A 24,295-nucleotide genomic window follows, 5' to 3' on the forward strand; every position below is an offset into this window, starting at 1 on the left:
TACCCCTTTCTCTCAAAAGTTTAATCACCTCCCTTATTGCCCTATTTTTCTCCCTTCCTTTATTGGTAAGCCTATTGGGGATCCTTATGTCTATGAAGATTTGAATGTGGCTCCTTTGTCTCCAATTTGGGAAAAGGGTGACGATGCCACCCAAAAATATTTTGAGGAGAGTTTGCCTTCTTTTTCCTTTTCTTCCTCTTTTTCTTCTTCTTCTTCTTATTTTGTTGAGTTTTCTTTTAATTCTTCTTCCTTCTCTTGGCATCTCTCTCCTCATAGGTGTGCACTATGCTTGTTGCATGCCTTATTTTTGTCATGTGCACACATACTTTCTTATGAAATGTGTAGTAGTGCATTTGACAAGCTCTTGCGTGCGTTGAATTATTATTTTACTAGAGCGGTCAAGCTTGGACCTTAAGCAAGCCTTTCTCGGGAAGTAACCCGTGTTTTAGATTAGATTTTCCTTTTCTTTTTAGAATAGATTTTTCTCTCATGGAAATTTTTGTGTGCCTTTTGCTAGGTACATGACTTGATATACTTGGGTGCTTCGATTTGGATCAAGAATCAAGGAAGGTTGACTCCTATCTTTGCGAGCATATGGAAACAAGGTTTAATTCTTGAGAAATTAGCTTTGAAAGGTTTAAATTGGGTCATTTGCGGGTATTTACACCCACCTCAAATCCGGTAATATCTTTCTTTGCTCTTTCTCTAGTGGATGATGACTTGTTGGACATATGTTGGTTTGTTGGATTGATCTCCTTGTTTTCCCCTCCCATGGATTATATGATTTATGTTTGAGTGTATTGTCTCATTCAAGCTTGGGGGAGGGTATTCTATCATGTTTGGTGGGATTTTGATTCATATATGCTTTGCACCTTTGTATATGCTTTTCCATGTTTCTCTTATTTTGAAAAACTCCAAAAAGATTTTCCTTTCTATCAAGGCAAATTTGCAATGTGTTTTGTTTTGTTCTTGCTTTGAACATAATAACATTTGGACTTGTATAATTGAATGCATTTCTTCCTAAATGGTAATGGTGTGCACGGTTTGAGAGTACGCTTGGTTGATTCTAGGATAAAGCATGCTAAGGTAGTTGGTTAGAACTAGTGGGAACATGAAGCCGGATTCTACTTGTTTGTGGCCCGTTTGGTAGTTGCTTCCTATAGTCGATTTGACGCCAATAGTGAGTTTTTGCTACAACCATGTGAGTTCTATGTTTTTCAAGCCTTCTACCTTACTTGTATGAGCGGCATGGATCCTTGACTTCTTGCAAACCTAATCTTGAAACTTGACTCATAGATCTTGAATCCGAGACCGAACCATTTAGGGAGGACAAAGGCACCTTTTTCGGGGTGGTATTTTTCATTTTTAGGATAATTCGTTTCTTTCTTTATTTTTGGGTTTACATTTGCCTTCTTGCAACCATTTGAGCCTTATCCCTTCTTTTCAAGCCACATCTTTAGATCTTTGGCCTTTTGTTTCATTTTTCTACTTTTCTTGGTTTTTGTGAAGCAATTGATCACGTTGATGGAGGTTGTGGAGGAGAAGTTGGAATGTTTGGTTCTTATGATAGTAAGATTGTGTTATGTCTTCTTTGTGAATAATGGCAAATGAGTATGAGTAAAAGCCGTCCTACATTACAAAAGGCATGGACAAATAAGTGCAAATTCGAAAAAGCCGTCCAAAGTAGAAAGAGGCGAGGACAAAGCACTAAATAAAAAAGTGAAAAATGAAAAATTCAAAAATATTTTGTTGTGAGTTTTCTCCCTTTTTGAGCATTGAGGACAATGCTCCATTTAAGCTTGGGGGGGAAGCGTTCTCACGCTTTGTGTATATATGTTTGTGGTTTATAGCTTTGAATAAGCTTGGGGGTGTGAGTATTTTTGTTTGGATTGGTGACTACTTGATTGTGATTCTAAGAATTGGCCATTCTTTGCTTCATTATTAGGAAAACCACCAAATTTCAAATTTTTAGCCTACCTTCACCCTTATTGCCTTACGTTACAACCTTGGGGAAAGACCTTTTGACCTAAATGGTTGAGTCATTCATCGGTGGAGAGGAATGTGAGTTTTAGGAATAGGGAGAGGGGATGCAAAAGTCAAGATGTCGAGTAGCCTAAAAATTCTCTTTTTCCGGTTCCTTCGTGGAATCATTTGGATGCTCACTTGAGGTCGATTTGAAGCTATTAGGAAGAACGCGGTAAGATTGTTTGGGATGAAAGTGGATTGTGAAAGCTAGTTCCTATGCTTAGCATATTTATGTTTCAATCAACCTTGGGTATCTTGGAGCGTGCACTCCCTTACTTGTTTAGAAAGATTTGCATCCACTTGTACTTGTACATTTGCAAAAGTCCTTTCATGAACATTTGTTTGCTTTTCTTGTATTTTGTTTTCTTGTTCATGCTTTGCCTTGTTTGTTTTATTATGAGAGTTATGGGTCAAACTCTTAGGATACCCTTACGAGACCTCACTCGTCCTCATAGGCGACTTTGGGGTTTAAAGGGCTTTTTGTAGCTAAAAACAACCGTGATTCCTACGAAAGTGAGTTAGTGTATATTCTCATCTCGTCTCTTCTTTAGTTTGTTTCATTAAGCTCGTCATTTCCACTCCCTTGGTTTTGTTTTGCTCGAGGACGAGCAAAAGGTAAGCTTGGGGGTATTTGATGTGTGTCATAAATGGCACACATTTGACGAGCATTTAGGTCATTTCTATTCTCTTTTCATAGCTTTCATGCTTAATAAGTGCTTAGTTTTATGCTTTGTTGCTTAGTTTTTACCTTTCTTCTCTTATTTTGTAGCTTTTGTGCTTTTCGTTGGTTTTCTAGTCTTTTCTTCTTTATTTGCTCTATTTTCGTGGTTGTAGGTATTGGACGAGGGTCGGGTCGTGATTTTGGTGATCCATTATGGTGGAAGAGGCTTTAGGATCAAGTTCATGGAGTTTGGGAAGCTCAAGATGCAAAGAAGTGGAAGTTCCAAGTCTTGGTTCTTCTCTTGTGCTCCCTCCAAAGGAAGTGTGTGCCCTCAATATTAAGCCTTAGCTACTGCCTACCTTGTCCTCCATCACCATCATAAATCATGTGTGCACCCCTTGAGCTTGAAGAGTTGAAGATTCGAAGAAACCCAGCTGCGTGCGGCCGCACGCGCAGAATGTGCGGGCGCACACGAAGGATGTGCGGGCGCACACGAAGGATGTGCGGCCGCACATCATGGTTGTGCGGGCGCACATCCCCTGTTGTGTGGCCGCACCAACGTGGGTCTTTTCCGATCGGATTTTGACGATTTTCTCTCTCTTCTTATACCTATTTGAACCCAATTTTTGTAAGAAGTTTTCATAAGAGAATTAGATCATATTCTTAGCTTAGTTGAGAGCTTCTCTCTCTAGATTTAGGGGTTAGTTTTAGGAGTAGATTTTAGAGAGAGAAAGTGAAGAATTTCAATGGTGATTGAGAGATTGAAGATCCAATGGTGACAATTGTATTGGAGATCTACTCTATTATCAATGAGCATTTCTAAACTCTATCTCATTTATTGTTTTGTTTAGTATTCATGTTTAGATTGTTTGATTTTGATTAGATTTTGATGATTTGATGATTGATGTTTGATTAGAGTAATTGTTCTTCTTTAATTGTAGATTCTTTGATTGTTGATTGTTGATTACTTTAGTTGTTTGTTGAATTGATGATGTTGCTAGAGTAGTAGTTTGGTTAGGGATTTGGTGAAGCTTGTATTATGTAATGGATTGATGTAGATTGGGGATTTTGATGGAGTTGATGATGTGATTAAATTGGTTAATTGATTATGTGCATGTGTGTGTTTGATTTAGGCTTGATCACCCTTGTTATTCACACTAGATTGCATTGTAAGTTCACATTGATACGGACCATTGATTTGTGGCTTGCATTTACACGATTGAGGTGTCTTGTGATGTTTCCTAGCAAGAGTTTATCGTAGTTGACGCTAGTTAGACCTCTAGGAGAATAGCTTGATATGCTCTTTTGGTTGCATAATTGATTTTCCCTCACATTGCTTGACTTAGTCAACTTCCTAAACCAATTTGCATTGTTCATTGCTAATATAAGTGAATCCTAATCCCTAGCATTTTATTTGCTTGATTTCTTTGTCTTAGTAGTTGTTAGTATCCTCTTTTACCCTTCGTTTCCGACCTAGCTTAGGCACATAATTGAAAGCACTTAGACATTACCGTTCCTTTGGGTTCGACCCTTGACTTACCTCTATACTTGTATTTAGGTTTGTTGAGTGTTTATAAATTTTGTTTGTCTTAGGAGGATTAGTCCAACGACCTAATTTTCCCACGTCACAATATCATAGACAGCCTTAAAGGTGTTTAGATTGCTTTGGTACCTAAGGTGTTTAGAATATTTTTCTTGGAGGTTCTTAATGAACATCCTGACAGATTCTTTTTCACTAGGTACTTCAACCATTTTTGCAGTAGTTTCCCTCCATTTATTAAAGAAGGAGGTGAAACCTTCATTTTCTTTTTGCTTTAGCATTTCTAGCTCTCTATGATCGGTTTCAATTTGTATATTGCATTTATACCTTTCAATGAAAGCACTTACAATAGATTCCCAACTGGAGGTCTTTTCTTTATCAAGTGAAAAGTACCACTGTTGACATACAACTTCTAAAGATAATGAAAATACAGAGTGAAATGCCTTTCTATCTATCCCCTTAATGTTCATTACAGTTTCAAAAGCTCTTAAATGAAAATAAGGGTTATCCATAGCCTTAAATTTAGGGATGTCATTGGGATTGAACTTCTGTGGGAGAAGGTCCTTATCCACCGAGACCCCTTGGGAGCTAATCTCTTGGAATCTAAAGTCGTTGGACAGCTTGCCCAAGCTTTCCTGGATTAGGTCCATTTGTTTCTGTTTTTCAGGATTACTTATTTGCAGCGATAGGTTTTGTAACATCTCAGCCAAGTTGGCTACCTGTCCCTTGACCTCATTAAGTTCTTCTTGACTAGCCATTGCCTTCTTAGCTTTCCTTTTCCTACCGATTGGTTTGTCAAAAAGTAAGACTTGAACAAAAGTGTTGTCCTTGATTAAACGCCCTTCCTTTCTTGTCCACGCGCTGTAAGTTAAACCATATTTGTTTTAATACTTGACTCTAATTGACTTGACTTTATGGTTTAAAAATTAAAAAGAATAGGCAAAAATGGGGTATATATTTTAAGGGAAATTTTAATGAAGTTTTAAAATTGGAGGATTAATATCCGACTTACCCCCCTAAAAAAATGACGGAAAACACGCATTCAAGACTCTCTAGACATGGTCATAATGTGACAAACATGTTATGTGTGTGCTTTATGTGTGTGTGAGTGACATGCTTTGACTCTTAGTGTATGACCATTGGACTTTAAATGCTAAACTCAATTAAAGACTTAAACATGGTTTGAACCATTAATAAATTGATAAACCGATTAGTAGACTGTTAATTAGACTTGTCGTGATGACTCGAGCAAGAAAAACTGGACTGTCGCTAAAACAACAGGACTGTCGCCACTGTTTAGAGCCTGTCGCCAGGCGACAGGCACTAAACTGCAGCGCCACAGTCCAAATTTCTGTGCCATTGCTGGAACATTAACCTGGACTGTTTCCAGTAATTTTATTCTAAATGGACATGCCTAAAGTCGTACTAAGTCGAATTGATTAATTTATTAGCTTTTAATTAATTCAAAATTAATTAATTAGACAAAGTCCTTTTAGTCATTAGTCAATTTATTTAGTCTTTAACACAAGTCAAACAAACGGTTAACACGCATATAATATATACAAGCAAGGGTGCACAAGTAGTTCACATAGTCACAATATGATGAGTTTGCAACCTAACCATGGCTCTAGTTCTCTAAAGTTCGAGGATATGGGTTAAGTCAAAAAGGTCCATGGTTATGAATCCATATGCATTGCACACAAGCCTACCGGGAGGGTTAGAGCGAATGGACAGGATTCCGCGAGTTCGTGATGAAATCGAACTCGACTCCATGGTTTGGTGGATTCACAAACTTTGCACGTACCCAAATCTGAACTTTGCACATGATAGTGGGATATTCCATTGGGCAAGTGAAGCAGGAACCCCCAGAGGGTTATTTCCATATGTAGAACACATATGGGTTCAGAAAAGTGAGAAAATGACTCAATCAATAAGCAAAATCAAGCCAACAATGCTAGAAATGGTCAAAGCAAGAAGGCAGACCCCTGGCTCGGTATTGGAAGAACTTGGCGCCAGACTACAGGGACTGTCGCCGCAAAAAAGCTCCTGTCGCCAGGCGACATAAACTTTTTACGGGCGACAAGCCCTGTTTTCTAGACGCTAGTTCCTACATGCCTTGGCAAGTTTCTGTGTTCTTCGAATTTTCCAGATTTCACATCATCTTTTCAATTCTAGTCATGAAAGATATTTCTCAAATTTCCTACGTGTAAAATTCCTATGGATTGACTCATGGGGTGCTCCCATGAGGACCTTTTAATGCATATGACAATAATGTTAATCAAATCACGCACATGAAATACTTAGAATTTTTCGAGTCTCATCCGCTCATTCTAAATAATTGCCAAAATTAAATAAATTTCAGGAATATAAATAGAAATCCTCCCCGGTGGAGTCGCCAAAAACTGTAGGGAATATTTCAAGCATTACGATAACCCCAAACTTGAACCCCACTGTGATCATACACTAAAGTACGGTAGCGTTCCAAAGAGAAAGAAAAAGAGCAAAAAAGAGTCGCCAACAAGTTTTAGGAACTTGTTAACCCAAAAGACAATCCAAAGGACCATCAACTACTCCATAAGGTCTTGAACCAAACAGGGTCCGGAGATGAGGGTACGAATCCAATTTACAAAAGAAAGGACCCGCCCTATAAAATAGGCCTCTACTTTGTTCTGCTCGTATTCATGTGCGCTTTTCGAATAACATACAAACATTATATTAAACCTACCCTGTTTATCTATGTTGGTTGAAATTAATGCACAAATAATACTATTATTGGCGATCACTTGAATTAAAATCACATTAGCCTAAACCAAATTATTAATTATCTTATTAAGTGTGATTTCAAGTACAAATTCCCTTTAACAATCATAAAAGGTGTGATCAAGCAATAACAATAAATATATCAAGCAATATAAGGATAAATCAATAAATAACAATAACGATGATAATAGCATGATAAGGCATAATAAAGCTTAAATATAATAGCAAGATCCTAGGCATGATACTAACAAGATTAATGACAAATCCTAGCATGTCACTAAACAATAAAGATCAAAGCCTTAAACCTAACATGGTACTAACATGCTATTAGAAAGAGTAAAAACACCCTAAACATGATACTAGAAAGCATTAAAAGCATCCTAACATGATACTAGGAATATTAAACAATAATAAGCATGCTTTCTACATTGTTAATAAAATAGGGAGTAAGCTAATCTACTTACTTTGAAGCCTCGTACCTCTTTCTAATAACAAAATACACAAGTTAGTAAACTTCAATGAAAATAATAAAGAATTATCAAAGAATTAAATCGAAATCAAATTAAATAAAGTTTAGACTAGTTTTGGACCAAACCCTCAGAAAATATCAACCTTGCACGTCTAGGGCGAAGGCAACTTCGAACTTGGCTAAGAGACTCTAAGTCTTGTGAATGCGGAATATTGTGTGTAAAAAGCTAGTTTAGAAAGAGAGGGAGAAAGAATTAAGCTATATTGCTTAGAGAGAGAATAGAGAGAATTAAGGAAGAATTGATGAGAATTGATGATTCTGAAAACAGGGATTCGGACCCTATTTATAATGAAAACAGTCCGGAAAAACATAGAATTTGATAAGGAATAAAACTACACGCTGTCGCCAGGAATCGACTCTGTCGCGACGCGACAATGTCTGTCACGAGGCGACAGAGTCTGTCGCGTGGCGACAACCTGTATTAGCGCGTTTTCTTCACGCGGAATCCGATCTTTAATCAACTTGATCTACGGAATCCGTACAGAAGATAAAATACGTATTTTTAAGATAATAAAATAATATTTTACTCCAAATAAAAGTCTATTTTAAAATAATTAATTATTAAATCTAATAATATTAGAATTAAAAAGAATCTTCTAGAAACTTCCAGAAAATTATAATTAATCCTAATAATTTTAGGAATGATAATTAACATTGGGCCCTCCTCTAGATCATAGGGTCGTATTTAAATAATTAACCAGGCCCAGTTTAGTATTTTGGCCATAACTTCTTCAATATTCATCGAAATTGGGCTTATAATATATCGTTGAAAAGGTCTTTTCGAGCCCCATCCAACTACACTATTATTGGACCTTAATTATGGACCAAACTAAAATGGTTTGGTTATTTTCAAATAAATAGAGTTATTTTCAAAAACAGAGAGAAGAGAATTTTAATTAAAACTAAACCGCAACACTTGACTTTCAACCACTTTCACCTTATTCGATAATGGTTCGACGTGAAAGACATTCATCACTGGGTTTGGTTTTGGGAAGACACAAATGGGTGTCTACAGGTACACATATATTTTTGTTTTCATTCACCTAAATCAATGGTATATGCACTTAATAATAATAATAATAATAATAATAATAATAATAATAATAATAATAATGCTGAAATCTGCTCTGCTCGGCTTGGCTCTGGTATCTTGAAATCTGCTCTATTCTTCTGCTGAGATTTAATCTGCTGTGCTGACCCCTGCTCTGACCCGCCTCATTGAGATAGTGACATCCCTATTTCTCTTTTTCTATCTCTTGCCTTGCAAAAATTGAACAATCCCAAATTGACTTGTAGTCTGTTACCCTTTACCAACATCTGATTTTCGCCATGGCAGGAAGAGAAGTTCGGGAGTACACAAATCTTTCAGACCCTAAAGGTTTAATTTTTCTTCACAATTTTCAATACCCTAAAGTTTCTTCTACATTTTTTTGATGTTTGAATTGTAATTCTTTGTTGTTGTTTTACAGATAAGAAATTTGGTAAAGGTAAAGATAAAATCGACGATGAAGATGTTACTTTTCAACGCATGGTTGCAAAGGTTAGCTGGTCGCATCTCCCCTTAATTGAATTCAATTTTTGTTTGTTCATCTATTTATTTGTTTGTTGCAAAGGGTTTTACAATTAATTTTTGGATGACAAAAAAGGGTTTTGATTGTTTATTGTTTGAATTTGATGCTTTAATTTGTTGATGCCATTGTTAAATTAAATGCTTTTAATTACTATTCGTCCTTATTTCGGTTTAGTTTCAGAATTTCTTAGAAATTTCAGTGCAATAGCTTGTATAAAAGATAATGGATATAACCCTATTCATAATCAAGTTAATATTTGATGTTGCTTTGCTACATCGAATTCCTTCCGTTAGTTTCGTCTTTGTGAATTTGGTACAACTTTGAGATTAACGGGCTGCCTTTTAATATGTAGTTGTTAGGGGAGTAATGATTAGGGAGGAACTGTTGCAGGGATATTAATAATGGGCTATCGATTCAAGGGTAGTATGTTTAACAAAGGTTAGGCATGAGGGTGATGAGTGTTGGGCCATCTACCGTTATTTGCAAACACCTCGTCTAGCTGCCTGCAAGCTGCAACTACAGTAGCATAAGACAAATTTTAAACTAATCGCCACAGAGTAAAAAAAAAATAAAATAAAAAAAAAAAATAAAACAGAGAGAATCACAGAAATCAATTGACAAATCAAAGGATTTATCAAGAAAGACAATTTATGGAATCATGAACTTAAGAAAACCACAGATTCAATCACCAAAAACTGAATGAAAGGTGTTGAATAGGATTATGGCTGACCTTGAGATTCAAATTCGCTTTGGGCAAATTACAAAGGAGGAACATCCAATAAAAATCCCCATGGAAGAGAATGGAGCAAATTTTCGAAGATTTCAGCTTGTTCGAGGAGGAGAGAGGAGAGAGAGCTTCAGTCAGCCACCATAGATGAAGTCGATGGGTTCAAAGATGGTAGTGTTTCGAAGATTTTTGGTTGTATGAGTTAACCCCGGGGGATTTTTTTTTTTTTTTTTGGGGGGGGGGGGGGGAAATGTTTTACCCTTGTTTTTTGGGGGAAATGTTATGGGCCCATATAAGTTCTCTCATTCCAAGTGTATGTAAAGGTGCGTAACAATTATCCAATGAAACATTATGGGCTATTACATGAGATCCAGACAAGGCCTAAGTAAAATTTGTGAGAAAGCTTTATAATACAAACAGTATGTAAGGATATACAGTGTGCTCGTTATGAGGATTTCATTTTCAAGCTGGCATCAGCCTCATACGGCGAGAATCATTGGTTCAAATCCAATAGTAGGTAAAATCGGTCGAAACCCCTGCTTTTGCCGGCCTAAGCCTGATTCTGTGACTGTGGAAGAGCCTACTGGTGGAGTCTTTGGACATTGCTTTCTTCTCTTAATGATTTTTTTGCACCCGCTACCCGTGGTCGTGTTATTCGTGGTGACTTTGGACGAGGAGGTCGTGGATCTTTCTTCTCGAATTCAGGACTTCATATAGAGAGTAATGGTTATGAGTACAGTAATAGATCTCTGCTCAAGCCATTCTTTCTTTAGAATGATATATGTCCAATGAGTATGTAATTGAGTGGGAGTCTTATAATACAAAGGGATTTGTCACAGTTGGATTGAATCCTACCAACTAAAAATAAAACCACTAGGTGAAATTGGCTACCATGTAAATCAAAAAGTTATCATTATCCTTCATTTCCATCAAGTGATTCATGGGTTGTTAGGTACCCTATGGAAATGGGGGGCTAAGAACCAACGATAATCATGATTAGTATCTTGAGGAAACAATTTTAACCAAGTTGAGCCTTCTAAGTTATTGGAAAATGGAAACAAATTCTTCTTTGTTCACAGGAAATTCATATGGTAGAATGACATTTTCTCAATAGGAAACAAAGAATGCATATTTATTAAGTAAGGTGTAATTACTGTGGAGGACTTATGCTATGGTTCTTACGAAACTAATAATGCTTATTTATTTAGTTGTTTTCTGCAAGGGTTATGGATTCATAGCTAGGAGGACTTAGGCTATGCTCTCCTCATCTTATCTATTAATGAACTGAACTTATTTTTTTGCTGAACTTAGCTCAGCTTTTTAATTCAACATAACTTATTCTTGCTGAATAAGCTTGTTTGGGTTGCTATTAACTTAATGTTGCCAAAGTTATAGCCACTAAAGTGGTTTATGAGACGATCATCAAATATGTCATAGTTTAGTTATTCTGTTTCTAGAGCTCATTTGTAACACTACTGGAAGTCTTGATCAGAAAACTTGATCATGTGATGCAACATGTCTTGGACATAGAAGAATTTGTAGTAGCATGTTTTTTTGAGATCCTTGATATTAATTTTTGGACCCGTAATTGTAGGGTTTTATCTTGAAAGATATGAAAGATCTCCCTCCTCCTAATCATAGTTACCATGTATCCAGCTTTCATCCAGTGCTATTTATGAGTGAACCACTTAGTACTCTGAAAAGTGTAGAAACTAAAAAGTATTGAAATAAGAGGCTTTACAATCTTATACCTACAATAAACATTTCATCCATGGCTAGTACAAAATAAAGAAGCACACATAGGTTAATGATCTACCGTAATTAGTTTGGTAGGTTAAAAGTCATATAGCACTGTTACTTTTCTGTGTTCTATGAAGTAATCATCTAATCTGGTTTGGTCCTTTGTAGTTCTTTGTAAATTATAGAAATCCAATGTATTAGTTGGGTGAAAGTTTTTTTGTTTGATTTCTGTTTCCTTTATGATGCCACTGGCAGCTCATTTTACCTTTTGTTGAGTCAGTTCTTACTTAAGCTAGGGCCATGGTGATTGGTGACACTAGGTCGCTAGTTGCGAGCTATATCTGAGAGATTGGTCTTACTATAAAAACCTTTGCTTCCTAAGATCTATTGCTTTAGCTTTCTTCTAGGTACTTGAGAACTAAAGGCCACGTATTAAAAAAAAAAAAATCATGGATGCCATCATGATCACTTTGCTGCGTAGACAACTTTTGTTAATTTGTTGCATAAACAGCTTGTCATGAACAAATAGTATGTATCAGGGCTAACGTGGTGCGAATTACTTCAAGAATATCACATTCATTGGTTTTAGACGTGTTTACATATTGTTATGTTTAAGAATTATTATTTCAATGTAATATTACCAAATTTATCTGGGTAGGTAATATGTTTACTGAACAATAATTACTTCAATATTCATGTTTTTAAATTGCATACTCCGTAATTTATAATTTTAAAAAATGGATATAATAGTAAAAATGGTTCTAGCTTAGCGAGTCACCATTATGTAATGGACTATGTGGGGAGTAAGACGTGAATTCTGTCACGGAGTTATGTAACATGGTTGTGTGAAAAAGCAAATCCAATATTTGTAACAGAACGACTGAGTTTTAATTCCATGATTCCAAACTCCGACTCTAGTATACTAGCTTCAATTTTTCTTAGTCGTAGGTAATTTCCAAGTTAAAAAAAAAAATGTAAACTTGATTTCTGAAATGGGTATTAAGTTGCAGCTTTAATGGAATATTTAAAGAAGAGAAGAGTGGCTCAGAGAGATGGGAACACCTTGAGGATCTAGTAGATTTTTTAAACGGGGCTGCAAGAGAGTTGACTATGAGGTTTTTTTTTTCTTTGGTGAGGTTTTGGATGAGTTCGTGGTGACTTAATATGATCTTTTGTGAGTGTGGATTGTCATGGATATTTTTTTGCTGTGACTAGAAACAGTGTCGATTGTCCCTATTGTTACTTAATTTGCTTTGCTTAGGTCATACATAAAATGGAAAAAAAGTAAATAAAATAGTTACAAGCAAATAAACTGTGCTACAATGGGGGTGAAAGCTGCCAGTTCTGGACTTTTTGTTTAACATCCTAGTTTGTAAATTACATTTAGTACCTATCCACAGATATATTGTCATGGCAGAAGTTCCCGAAGATGTTATTTTTCTTTTCCTTTCCTCTGCAGTAATTAGGAATTGGAGGTATTGTGTATAAAGAGATTACTATGTTACATGGAGTTTGTACTATCCAAATTGATTTTTCGAGGACTTAATATATATGTCTAGAGTTTTCTGATAACATGCCCTGACAGGGATCCTGGCTTTTCTGTCCGGTTGGTTGACAAAGCAGATGCAAGAGGTTGCTGGAGAACGTGGAGGCTACCTTCATGGAAGAGGCGGTAATTTCCTTTTTTTATTTTAATTTTTTTTTACCTTGCTTGCATCTCTCTACATGTACGTCTAGCATGAGAGGACAATATCTTACTTTGAGCCTCTGAAAGATGGTACTTTTGTTGTTATTTATTGTTAAAGGCTTATCATCTAAGTTTTGGTCAAGTTTTATCATGCAGCGTTGGATAGTGATGACCTTCTCTATCTAAAGGAGCAGATGGAAGCTGAGGAAGATGCTGAGCGCCTTTTACGTCGCACTGAGAAACGAGCATTTGCCGCTTTTAAAATATCCTTTTTGGTTTTCCTATAACAATTTCACCACAAAAAAATAAATGTATTGAGTAAATTTAAAATTCTATTGGAAAGGGGACAAAATGTTGTCAGTAACTCACTATATTATTAAACCTGAACAGCTTAAAAAACACTTTATGACGCTTGGTTATATTGCTGCCCTGAGTTCATCTCCTATTTGTCAAGCTTAGGTTATGCTGTTTACCTGCTATCTCTTCATCTACAAGTTCTAAAAGATTTTATTTATTTTCTTAATAATTTTCTTTGCCTGATCAATATCCCAAAGTTTTTGCAAGAATTATATGAATATATGTTTCCAGTATGATACCTTTTGTCAGAACTCAGAAGCTGATTATGATCTTGCTCAATCGTAGTGTGGTTGTTCCATAGAACAGAATCTTCGTATGGGTTTATCCATGTAGGTTTGTTTTTTTAGTTCTCAAAGTGTTTTTGTAATCTCATTGCTTGCTTTTATGAACCAAAAAGGATGGTTGGCCAATGGTACGTCACTTGTAAATTTCTTATAGCCTTATGTCATTTGTTGAGACATTTTTTTTCTGCTCTTGCTTTTGTGAACCAAAAAGGATGGTTGGCCAATGGTACGTCACCTTATGTCATTTGTTGAGACATCTTTTTCCTGCTTATTAGTTTCAAACTTTCAATCCAGTTAAGAATTGTTTTAAGAAAACAATTCCCAACGTTAGGACTATTACTACTTGCTAGTTTGTTACTGAGATTGTTGATAGACTTGTAGTAGTTGGGATGGTTTGGTGTCAATTTGTCTGGTGTAATGTGCTTATTAATATTTTGTGTTATAATTGTGAGTCGCAGAGAGCTGCTTAAAATATTTAGTCTTTTGATCAACTTACCGGATTTATTTTCTAGTGTAATTATCTATTCATTGCATAGTATAATTGTATTACTCTTAAGCCTAATATAAGATCTAACAGACAGATATGTCCTTCTGATCAGTTACTCAAAAGGGTCAGCATGTTATTTTTACAAGTTTGATGCTTGATAAGTTGATGTTTTTATTTTTTTTAACTATTTTTTTTTCTTGGAAGATTGATCGTTAGTTGCTTAGCATTTCTCTCATTAGTATTTGGAGCAACTACATAATATTAAATGCTATGAGTTAGCTGGTACAAAATTGTAATAGTAGTCCTATTCGCCTTCTGGTAAGGATGGCCTTTTTACACTTGTGTAGTAATGCCCTCTGATATTTTGTACGTAGATGAATGCTTGAATTACAGTGATTCTTAACCATTCATACAGAGCAGCGAATTTGGCAGATTCTACACCTGCACCTACTCCTTTGTCCCTTCGAGTCGAGCCCAAATCAAAGAGTGGAATAAGGTATGTTATATCTCTAGCATCAAATCATGAACATCTATCTTTCTTGGACCATTTGCACTAAGTTGGTGGATGAAAAGCAAGATAATATTTTTCAAATTCTTATTTATAAAAAACGCTTGGGAGTCATTATGATCTTATACCCATTGCTTCAACTGTCATTTTTCATTTATGCCTAAAGGTCTCTAAATCACTGCCTGCTTCATCTGAATAACCTGTCTTAAATTAATTTAGAATGAGATTGATTTTAAACTCCTTGAGTCTATCCAATTTCTGATTACAAATGGACAATATTCAGCTGTTTTGATCCAGCCCATATCTTATTTGCACTTATATGGTTATAACACATGAAGATGATCTGATTATGAACCTACCCAATCTGTAGCCAAATTGACTAAACCATTTGTTACGCACCCATGGATGTAGGTGGTTGCTCACTCTTGTAATACTGCAGAATGTGCAATTTAATTAGATAAAAGTATTCAAGGAGCTAATTATACTTCATCTTGAGAAATACCCTGAATCTAATTTGTTTACGGATATATTTTGTAGGCAACAAGACCTGCTAAAGAAAGTAGTAGAGATAAAACCGAAGCGATCAAAGTTGTCAAGGCCATCTGAGGGTAATCAGTCAAATTCAGATATAAATGAAATTGCTACGACAGAGCACAAGGTTGAGGAGCTAAGTGAAAAACAAAAGGATTCTCAGTTATTATCAAAGGAACAAGCCCCCAAAAAAGCAGATGATACTGTGAAATCATTACTAGGATTAGCATATGAAAGTTCTGATAGTGAAGATTGATTATACTGTTTCTGTCTTGGACATCATTAACCTATAGTTAATTGGCCAGTATTCCAAGTTGAAAAAATGTAAAAACAGTTTTCTCAACTTGGAAGTTCTCCAATATTCTGAATGTTTTGTATCTGATATTATGAGTATCGTTCTCTCTGACATATTAAAGCTTCAAAATCCAAGCAGCTTCTAGTTCTTTTGCGTATGTTTTGTCATAATTGCTTGTTCAAATTTCTTGAATGGTGCCATCTTCTCATAGACATCATTTGCATTTTGTCATCTTTGAGTAAAATGCCAGGTGTTTTAGGATTGTTCGTCTTTACTTACTCACGCTCCCCTGCCCCCTTACCTGGAAGCGTGAGAGGAAGCTTGCAGGATCTCCTCACCATTGGTGTGATTATTGTGACTTCCCAGATTGCTGAATGTCTTACTGTTTTTTTGAGTCGCTCTCATTTGTGTTTCACCTAGACTTCATACATTAATCCCTGTATTCGTATGTGATATCAGAAAACAGGACATCGATTCAGAAGAATTGTTGATCCAAGGCACCACTTAAGGAACTTACCAACTGAGCTAACACTAGCTCAAATCTTTGGGTAAGGTTTGTGATAATTATGTGCTCTTAGCTTGTGACAAGCATTTACTCGAAGATGGTTGTGACTTGTGAGAACACCATAAGAGATGAGATCTAACAGAGTAAATTTCACAAGTCATAAGATAAGGTAGTACCGTAGTATATTACTAGCAATTGGCCCTAAATTACTGTACTCCTTACGTTTTGATTAAGGCTGTATATAGAGAATGGTCGAATGGACAATCATTGCAAATAGTTAGTGCTCCTTCCATTTTAGTATACTCATCCTATGAAATTTAGGCATAAAGATTCCTGGCTTTTTTGGTAGGTATCTTACCAGCACTTGGGGTAGGAATTTCCTTACCCCTTCTCTATTTTCAAGTGCTTGACCCGTAAATATTAGACTAAAAATACCGTGAGAGTTGAGGTATTATTTGAAAAAAAAAAAAAAAAAGAGGGGTATGGATTGGAGAGAGTGAACTTATGTGGTAATATACTACAAAGTAATATTCATTGTGCTTTCAAAAAAAAAAAAAAAAAAAATAGTAATATTCATTGTTACCTAGAAGGCTTTAGTAGTATTCACAGTTCACAAGGTATGTATGATTAACTCATATTACTCCCTCCGCAAACAGTTATCTGCAACATTTGTACTTTTTACGGACTCCTAGGCAAAACTTCTTAAGCATGATTATTGAAAATTAGGAGGAGAGGGAAGGGATAATTAATCCAACACCCACACCCACGCAACCACCACCACTGACGCAGAACCACCACGCCACCCCCCGAAACACCGGCACCCACGCAACCCCCACCACCGATGCAAAACCGCCGACCTTAGACCACCGAAACCACCACGCAACCCCCACTCACGAACGCAGAACCACCGAACTCAGACCACCGAAACCACCACGCATTCCCCCATTCACGCAACCCCCACTCACGAACTCAGACCATCACGCATTCCCCCATTCACGCAACTCCCAGCCCCACGAACTCAGACCACCGACACCCACCACGAAACCCACCGATACCCAGCCATGAAACCCACCGCAAATCCCACGAACTTAAACCACCAAAATCCACGAATTCAGATTATTAGTGGTTGTGGTGGAGTAATGGCGACGGAAAATGGTGCGGCGATCTAGGGTGTGGTCGATCTAGGGTGCGGCGATCTGGGATGTGGTCAATCTAGGGTGCGGTGGGGTCTGGTCGGAGAATGGGGCGGTGATCTAGGGTCTGGTCGGAGATTGGCGCTGCGATGGGGTATAGTCGCGGTGGGGGTGGTGCTGTGGGCTGGTGGTAGGCAGGTTGGGGCGGCGTAGTGGCTGGGGTAAGGTGGTAAGTAGTTGGTAAGTAAGTGTAATTATTAGATGTTAAACAAAGTTTAAAAAATAAAGTAAGGGTAAGGAGGTCAATTTACTCTCTAAAATTTACTAAAAAAGGAAAGAAAAAATTTTGTTGCAGATAATAGAAGCATCCATTTATGGCAAATGTTGCAGATAACTGTTTGCGGAGGGAGTATTTGTTTTTGACTATTTTACTTAAGCTACCTTTTTTTTTTTTTTTTTTTTTTTTTTTTTTTTTTTTTTTTTTTTTTACACCAGTCACCTTTTTAACACCTTACCCATTTTATCACATAATATTTACATTTTTAATTCGATCTTCTTTACTTTGAATGCTGTTTTATTAAACCACATACTCTTTTTACTCAAACCACTATATTCTTACACCCACTAACCTTTTTTTTAGTCACTTTTCCCCTCAATTCTACTACAAACAATACATGTTAAAAACATTATTTCTTTCGTTATCATAATATTCTAATACAATCAAATTTAACACACTTTTATACATAACTATACTACATGTGGTTTTAGCATGTTATCTAAGTTTATTTACTGCTTTTGTTTCTTCTCATGTTAGAAGGGCAGACAACTCAGTAGCCTACCTTGTAGCAAGATGGGATATTTGTGGTTGCTCGGAATTTGTTTGTTATAATATTCCTACTTAACGTTAAAAAAAAAAAAATACATGTGATTTGAACGTAATCATGTACGTATACTGTATACACATACATATAATTTCTGTTTTACACGGGTGGGAACTAAACCAATTAAAATGGGGCCCAGTTTATAAAAATTGAATAGAATTATCATCGTTTTAGATAAAGATGAGATTATTTGATCGTAAGTTTGATATCATCTGAGTTCATGCTAGCTAGAGTCAATCACAATATGAAATACAAACACATGCATATAATATTGTACGTGTCAAAATTATTGCATGCCTTAACCCAAGTGTCCGTATTACTCCTCACATAAATTTTGTCCAATTTCTACAACTATCGTCATCTGTCTTTCCCCATTTCTACTCTTCTAATTATATTTCACTTGAGAAAGTAGTAGTACCAACAATATTGTTAAACTTGAGAAAGTTTTTTAGCCCTTTTTTTCTTGTTGAGAAAGTTGTGCTAAGAGATTTATATAGGTGTTGTTAGCTTGGTGTTTTGAAGGTGGATCAGCTGAAGTTGGGGTTGTAGAGAAGGGAGAGTAGCTAGCATGGCACCGCCTCGACGATACGCGTTCGGAAGGCCGGAAGAGGCCACACACCCTGATTCCATGAGAGCTACCTTGGCTGAATTCATCTCTACTTTAATCTTTGTCTTTGCTGGCGAGGGTTCTCAGCTCGCTCTCCGTATGTTTTCCTTTCTTGCATGCATGTTTTCCTTGTTTTCTTGATATTATTTGTAACGTTTTGACTTTTACGTTTGTTAACCTGACAACACAATCGATCATACAATTTTGTACGGTATATTAACATTTGTTTCTATTATAATACTAAAAATGTCTAGTCATGCAGCGTGATTAATACAGAGTTTGTGAATAGTATAAAAATTAAGTAAAATTCTATGTAATTCAAAACTCAAGAAGGAATCGATCAAAATTAATTCTATTATTATTGTTTAGGAAATTTGTCTGAAAGCAACACGTATGTTCACTATTTCGCCTGGAAGGGTCTCATATGTTTAAAGTGGTATAAAAGGTTCTTATAAGTTTATTTTTGATGTTTGGGGGATTTAAGGTTAGAATCCGACAATAATTGATTATTTTCTCCGACATTGACCTGTCACGATACTGGTACTATCTTTCAAGACAATCTAAGATCCACACACATTGAACTCAACAATTCAAACAACTAAACTCACTTTAGCATCCATTTCATAGGTTTCATACTAATGGTACAAACAAAAAAATGAGATTACGTCAAGGTGGGTGGCTTAACTGGCTTTTATGCGATAGGGGTAACATTTTTAGGACTCTTTCCTAAAATGTGGTAAATATGTACGAGATGATCAAACAAAACTCTATTTTCTTGTACACTTAGTAAAATCTAAGTTCCATGAAACAAATTGTCAAAAAAGTTCCGTGTAACAAAAGAGCTACCTTGAGTACTACGAGTAGAAAATTCGCGGTCTTACACTGTTGTAATCAGATTTTAAGTACGAAGAATTTGATTTTGCATAGCCAGATAGACGTGTATGTGATAGTTAGAATTAGAGTTGATAAATGTCAATTGGGAAAGTTCAATCCAATCAAATGATAATTCTAATTTAATTGGTAAATTTAGAAATTTGTGTAAAACTATCTTATGGTAATCAGCAAATTATTGGACATTATGTAAGTAGAATTAATGATGATGTATTTTATATCTTTCTTTGTTCTGTTCCTTAAAAATACAGGGAAGTTATACGGTGACGAGGCGACAACGGGAGCCTCATCATTGATGGTGATAGCTCTGGCACATGCTTTTGGTTTGTTTGCAGCAGTCGCGGCGAGTTTGAATGTATCAGGAGGGCATGTAAATCCAGCAGTTACATTTGGCGCCCTTGTTGGTGGTAGAGTCTCGTTTCTTCGTGCTATCTTATATTGGGTAGCACAACTCTTAGGTGCAATTGTTGCTGCCCTACTTCTCAGGCTTGTTACTGATGGCATGGTGAGTGCTAGCTAATTGCTACATGTGTTGCGATATCCCTTATAGCTTGCTCAAAATTAACTAAAAGATAACTACATATTTGGTTAAGTTGGAATGAATGATTTTTAATGGTAAAAAATGATCAACATAGGGTGTGCTTAGAAGTGTTAATTCGGACAGCTGGTTTAGGTTTGGTTGGATCTAGTCAGGTCGGGTCTAGTTCAAGTTTGAGTCATGTTAAATCATTAATCTAAATCCAGTTACTTTTGGGTTGGGTTGAATTGCATAGGGGGTGTGTTTATTTTTTACACCTCTAGCCGTATGTGCTACATATAATAATGAGACTAATATACTGAGACTAATATACGTGTCACCAATACTTGACAAATGAAGTAAGGCAAATAATTTCAACTTGTGATTAAAAAAAAAAAAAAATCATGAGGTAATTAAGTTTTCGATCTAACAAATGTATGTATCTTCTATTTTCGGTTAGTATTGGCATAATCATGTTCTAAGTGATTTCGTTTTTTTAAATATGTTGCAGAGACCAGTTGGGCTAGGAGTGGCATACGGAGAGGGTAACCTTCAAGCTTTAATTCTGGAAATAGTGATGACATTTGGTCTAGTGTACACGGTGTATGCTACCGCCATTGACCCAAAGAGAGGCAGCTTAGGGACCATTGCGCCTTTAGCCATTGCGTTGATTGTAGGAGCAAATATTCTAGTGGGTGGGCCATTCGACGGGGCATCCATGAACCCAGCAAGAGCATTTGGACCGGCCTTAATTGGATGGAGATGGAGGAATCACTGGATCTACTGGGTTGGTCCGTTGATCGGAGGTGGGCTTGCCGGACTGATATACGAGTTTATTGTGATCCCTACTGAGCCTCCTCATGCTCACCAACCTTTGGCACCAGAAGATTACTAGTTTCGTCGTCATAAAAATGTAAACACTGCATAGTTCCTTTATGTTTCCTAAGGGTGTTTAATTTTGTAATCTTATTTGAGTCAACTTCGTTCATCTTCTTTTGTTGTGTGAATTCTCTTAGCTTTGAACTTGGTACTTTAGAGGCATATACTGTGGTATGTTGTCTGTAATAAAGGGTATCATTGCGTTTATATTCAATGTTGACCTTAAATAATATGAATAGCTTCCTTCAATCATGCCTTTATCGTGTATTCGTGTGATTAAAAATGTAGCGTCTAGCGCAGCTGATTAAATCGAAGAAATCTGGTTTAAGGCATCTAAGATTGGCGTTGCTCCCTATTGAGGATGCTGACAATGATGACAATTATTGTGTTTTAATTTTGTTTTGGTGTTTAGAAAGCCACAAGGGCAGGTGATGAGAATCGATCCCAAGATCTCTTAGAATCGGGAGGGGAGTTCTTCCCACTTGAGCATACGTACCAAGTTCTCATCGAGGATGGTAATTATGATGCCAATTATTGTGTTGCTTCTTGTTGTTATAGGAGATTATAGGTACTACACAGCAGAAATAACATGAATCATATTCATAAAGCACCTAAATCAAGAATCGCATGCATAACACACAAGACACATAATCATACATTTGATGCGTGAATTCCACGAAGCTATTCGACAGGCAAATCAGGGAGAGAATAGAGCCCCAAGTGTTGCTCCTCTACTTAGTCCACGAGATTCGAACGAGCCATCCACCAATACTAGATTGGTCGAGTGATTAAGGAAAACCGCGATCACCACCTTTTCGGATAACCGACCACCGCACGAACCACCACCACCATGAGACACCACCGTGCGCCGAGGAGGAGGAGAGAGCCATGAGAGAGGAGTATGAGAGGGGTTGGGTTTCGTGTGTGCTAATTCGAGTTTGATCAAAAGATCAGTAAATTGCTTACTTGCAAACCTAGGCACCTAGTCTATTTATAATCTCATTATAATTAGACCAGGGCATGAAGCCCAAAACCCTCCTTATTCCTCCATATGGCCAGCCACCTAGGGTGATGAGGCCCATGATGGGCCTCGTCCTCTAATGCTCGATCTAGCCCCTTTGTATGACCTTATAGGATCTGTCCAATTGGGCTTTGGCCTATTTTACTAGTCCAAATATTGTAAGTACCTCTAGCTATGGCAAAACGACGACCCAAATGTCCGGACTTAATTATCTCCATAATTTGATCCATTTATATATCTGGTAATTGCACACGACTAAGACATAACTTCTTCAATCTCCCATTTGTCGAAGACAAGGGTGCAATATTCAAATTCCTTAAGTCAATGTATATGTCAATTTGATAATATGATTGCATCACATGTCGAGATCATATTAATCTACAAATCATTTCTTGAAAGCTGAGTTAGAATTACAAAACCAAATGATTACTTAGCGCGACCACGTATTTTTCTGAATTCTCCCTCTTCAAGCGGCCATGACACATTTCCTAATTTAATAGGTAGACTCTATCCAATCTTGTGGCAACAAGCCTCCCACTAAACTTCTGAAATAACCAGAAAACACCCTTTATAATCTCCGGTTACGGGTAGACGTTTGAGTGCACCATAGCTATAATCATCCATTGAATGAAATCATGTTCCACTCATGTAAAAGGAATCCACTAATATATACGGAAGCTCTATACTTGAACTTCAAAGTAGGTCAATAGTTCGATCATGCATCATTCATGCATATCCAAGTGATTGACCGAGCATCACTCTGCCCCTATAGCCCATGAAACTGCGCTACCCAATCAATCTTACATGCTAATTCATTTTTATTGAAATCATTTATGTCCACTTTAATGATCTCGAAATAGGAACTTAAATAATATATGAATTTTGTTCACCTGTGGGGTTTCAATTCACCAGGTCACTAACCTGATGAGCCCATCAATTCATAATTATTTTGGACATTTTATTTAATTTTAAAAACCATATTAAATAAGAGAAATAATAATTTCTGTTTTAAACATAATCCTGCAAATTGATGCATTTCTCATGTAATATGCTTTCTCAAAACAATATGCTTTCTCAAAACATACACAAGTTAAAATACATAACTTTCTTCAATCCAACGCTTTAGTGTGACTCTCATACCTCGGTCTATGGAAGGGGTTTAGTGATTTCTTACTCATAATGAAACTTTGCAGAACGTGACCTTCCGCTGGTCAATGATCTCATAACTGAGGCGATATCTCATATCCATTTGTTTGGATTTGTGATGTGACCCTGGCTCCTTTGTTCTTGGGCATAGGTGACCCTTTAGTCACATGACATTTTAATCCGAACTTCCTCTCTAACTATCTGACTATAGCTTAATACGCGTATTTTGACATTGATTATGCAACAGTGCTCTGCTTTGAATTCTTCAAGCTCATTGTCTAGACACAAATATGCATTTAGATCAACATCTAAAATGATCTTGCCTGTTTGCATTTTTGTAATCTTTTGACAACTTGCTTAGCTAGAATAATTCCTTTAGTGCTTCTCAAGTACTCAAGGATTTGTTCATGGTAACTCTCCATGTGCTTATTCTGAATTTGCTTGAAACTTGCTACACATGCACAAGTCATATGTAACAACTTGCTTTGTACATTTCATGGCACATGTAATGGACCCTTTTGCAGAAGCATAAGGTACACTACCTTTACAACTCAACTATACTAGCTTTTAAGCCACTGAGTTTTACTGAGTGTAAAGCCATGAGACATGGGAAGAGATCCTCTATAGAATCTTGCATCTTGAACTTGTCAAGAACCTTATCACCATAAGTCTCTTGATTAGGTCCAATCATCCTTCAAGATTCACATTGTGGATTTTGATTCCCAATATATACTCAACATCTCCTAAGTCTTTCATATAGAAACAATCTTTCTAACCACTGCTTGACTCATTCAAGCATTGATATATCATTTCATATGAACTGTATGTCAACTACATACTAGAGTAATAAGACCAATTGCTCCCACTAAACTTCTAGTCTCTACAAGATTCCTTTCGTTCTTTCAAGGTAATCAAACTGTTTGATTGCCTAATCGAAACGAATGTTCTAACTCCTTAATGCTTACTTCAATCCATAAATGAATTTTTGGAGTTTGCAAAACATTCTAGGAATT

At 36.5% G+C, this 24,295-nt stretch overlaps 3 protein-coding genes across 3 annotated transcripts; all 3 read left to right on the top strand.

Moving 5' to 3' along the window:
* The first annotated feature begins 8,769 nt into the window (after positions 1-8,769).
* LOC145611261 (uncharacterized) lies at positions 8,770-15,551 on the top strand. The gene is made up of 5 exons (XM_081666574.1): positions 8,770-8,893; positions 8,985-9,055; positions 13,177-13,225; positions 13,397-14,864; positions 15,414-15,551. The coding sequence occupies exons 1-4, from the start codon at positions 8,845-8,847 to the stop codon at positions 13,525-13,527; spliced, it is 300 nt and encodes a 99-aa protein (XP_081522700.1). The 5' UTR covers positions 8,770-8,844; the 3' UTR covers positions 13,528-14,864; positions 15,414-15,551.
* On the top strand, positions 14,718-15,663 carry LOC145610601 (uncharacterized). Its single transcript, XM_081665911.1, has 3 exons — positions 14,718-14,734; positions 14,784-14,864; positions 15,414-15,663. The coding sequence occupies exons 1-3, from the start codon at positions 14,718-14,720 to the stop codon at positions 15,661-15,663; spliced, it is 348 nt and encodes a 115-aa protein (XP_081522037.1).
* A 3,126-nt stretch (positions 15,664-18,789) lies between these two features.
* Positions 18,790-21,174, top strand: LOC145611429 (putative aquaporin TIP3-2). The gene is made up of 3 exons (XM_081666760.1): positions 18,790-18,925; positions 19,971-20,224; positions 20,748-21,174. Exons 1-3 carry the CDS (start codon positions 18,790-18,792, stop codon positions 21,129-21,131), a joined length of 774 nt encoding a protein of 257 aa, XP_081522886.1. The 3' UTR covers positions 21,132-21,174.
* Positions 21,175-24,295: the final 3,121 nt, after the last annotated feature.

Source organism: Chenopodium album, chromosome 24 (genome assembly GCF_948465745.1).
Source record: "Chenopodium album chromosome 24, dcCheAlbu1.1, whole genome shotgun sequence".
Taxonomy (NCBI): domain Eukaryota; kingdom Viridiplantae; phylum Streptophyta; class Magnoliopsida; order Caryophyllales; family Amaranthaceae; genus Chenopodium; species Chenopodium album.

Excerpts from the sequence above, each read along its gene's own strand:
- LOC145611429 (XM_081666760.1), top strand. The coding sequence starts at position 18,790 with ATGGCACCGCCTCGACGATACGCGTTCGGAAGGCCGGAAGAGGCCACA. Across the intron at positions 18,926-19,970 it reads GGGTTCTCAGCTCGCTCTCC|GGAAGTTATACGGTGACGAG; the intron begins GTATGTTTTCCT and ends TTAAAAATACAG. Across the intron at positions 20,225-20,747 it reads GGCTTGTTACTGATGGCATG|AGACCAGTTGGGCTAGGAGT; the intron begins GTGAGTGCTAGC and ends AATATGTTGCAG.
- LOC145610601 (XM_081665911.1), top strand. Across the intron at positions 14,865-15,413 it reads AAATCAAAGAGTGGAATAAG|GCAACAAGACCTGCTAAAGA; the intron begins GTATGTTATATC and ends TATATTTTGTAG.
- LOC145611261 (XM_081666574.1), top strand. The coding sequence starts at position 8,845 with ATGGCAGGAAGAGAAGTTCGGGAGTACACAAATCTTTCAGACCCTAAA. Across the intron at positions 8,894-8,984 it reads AAATCTTTCAGACCCTAAAG|ATAAGAAATTTGGTAAAGGT; the intron begins GTTTAATTTTTC and ends GTTGTTTTACAG. Across the intron at positions 9,056-13,176 it reads TTCAACGCATGGTTGCAAAG|ATGCAAGAGGTTGCTGGAGA; the intron begins GTTAGCTGGTCG and ends TTGACAAAGCAG.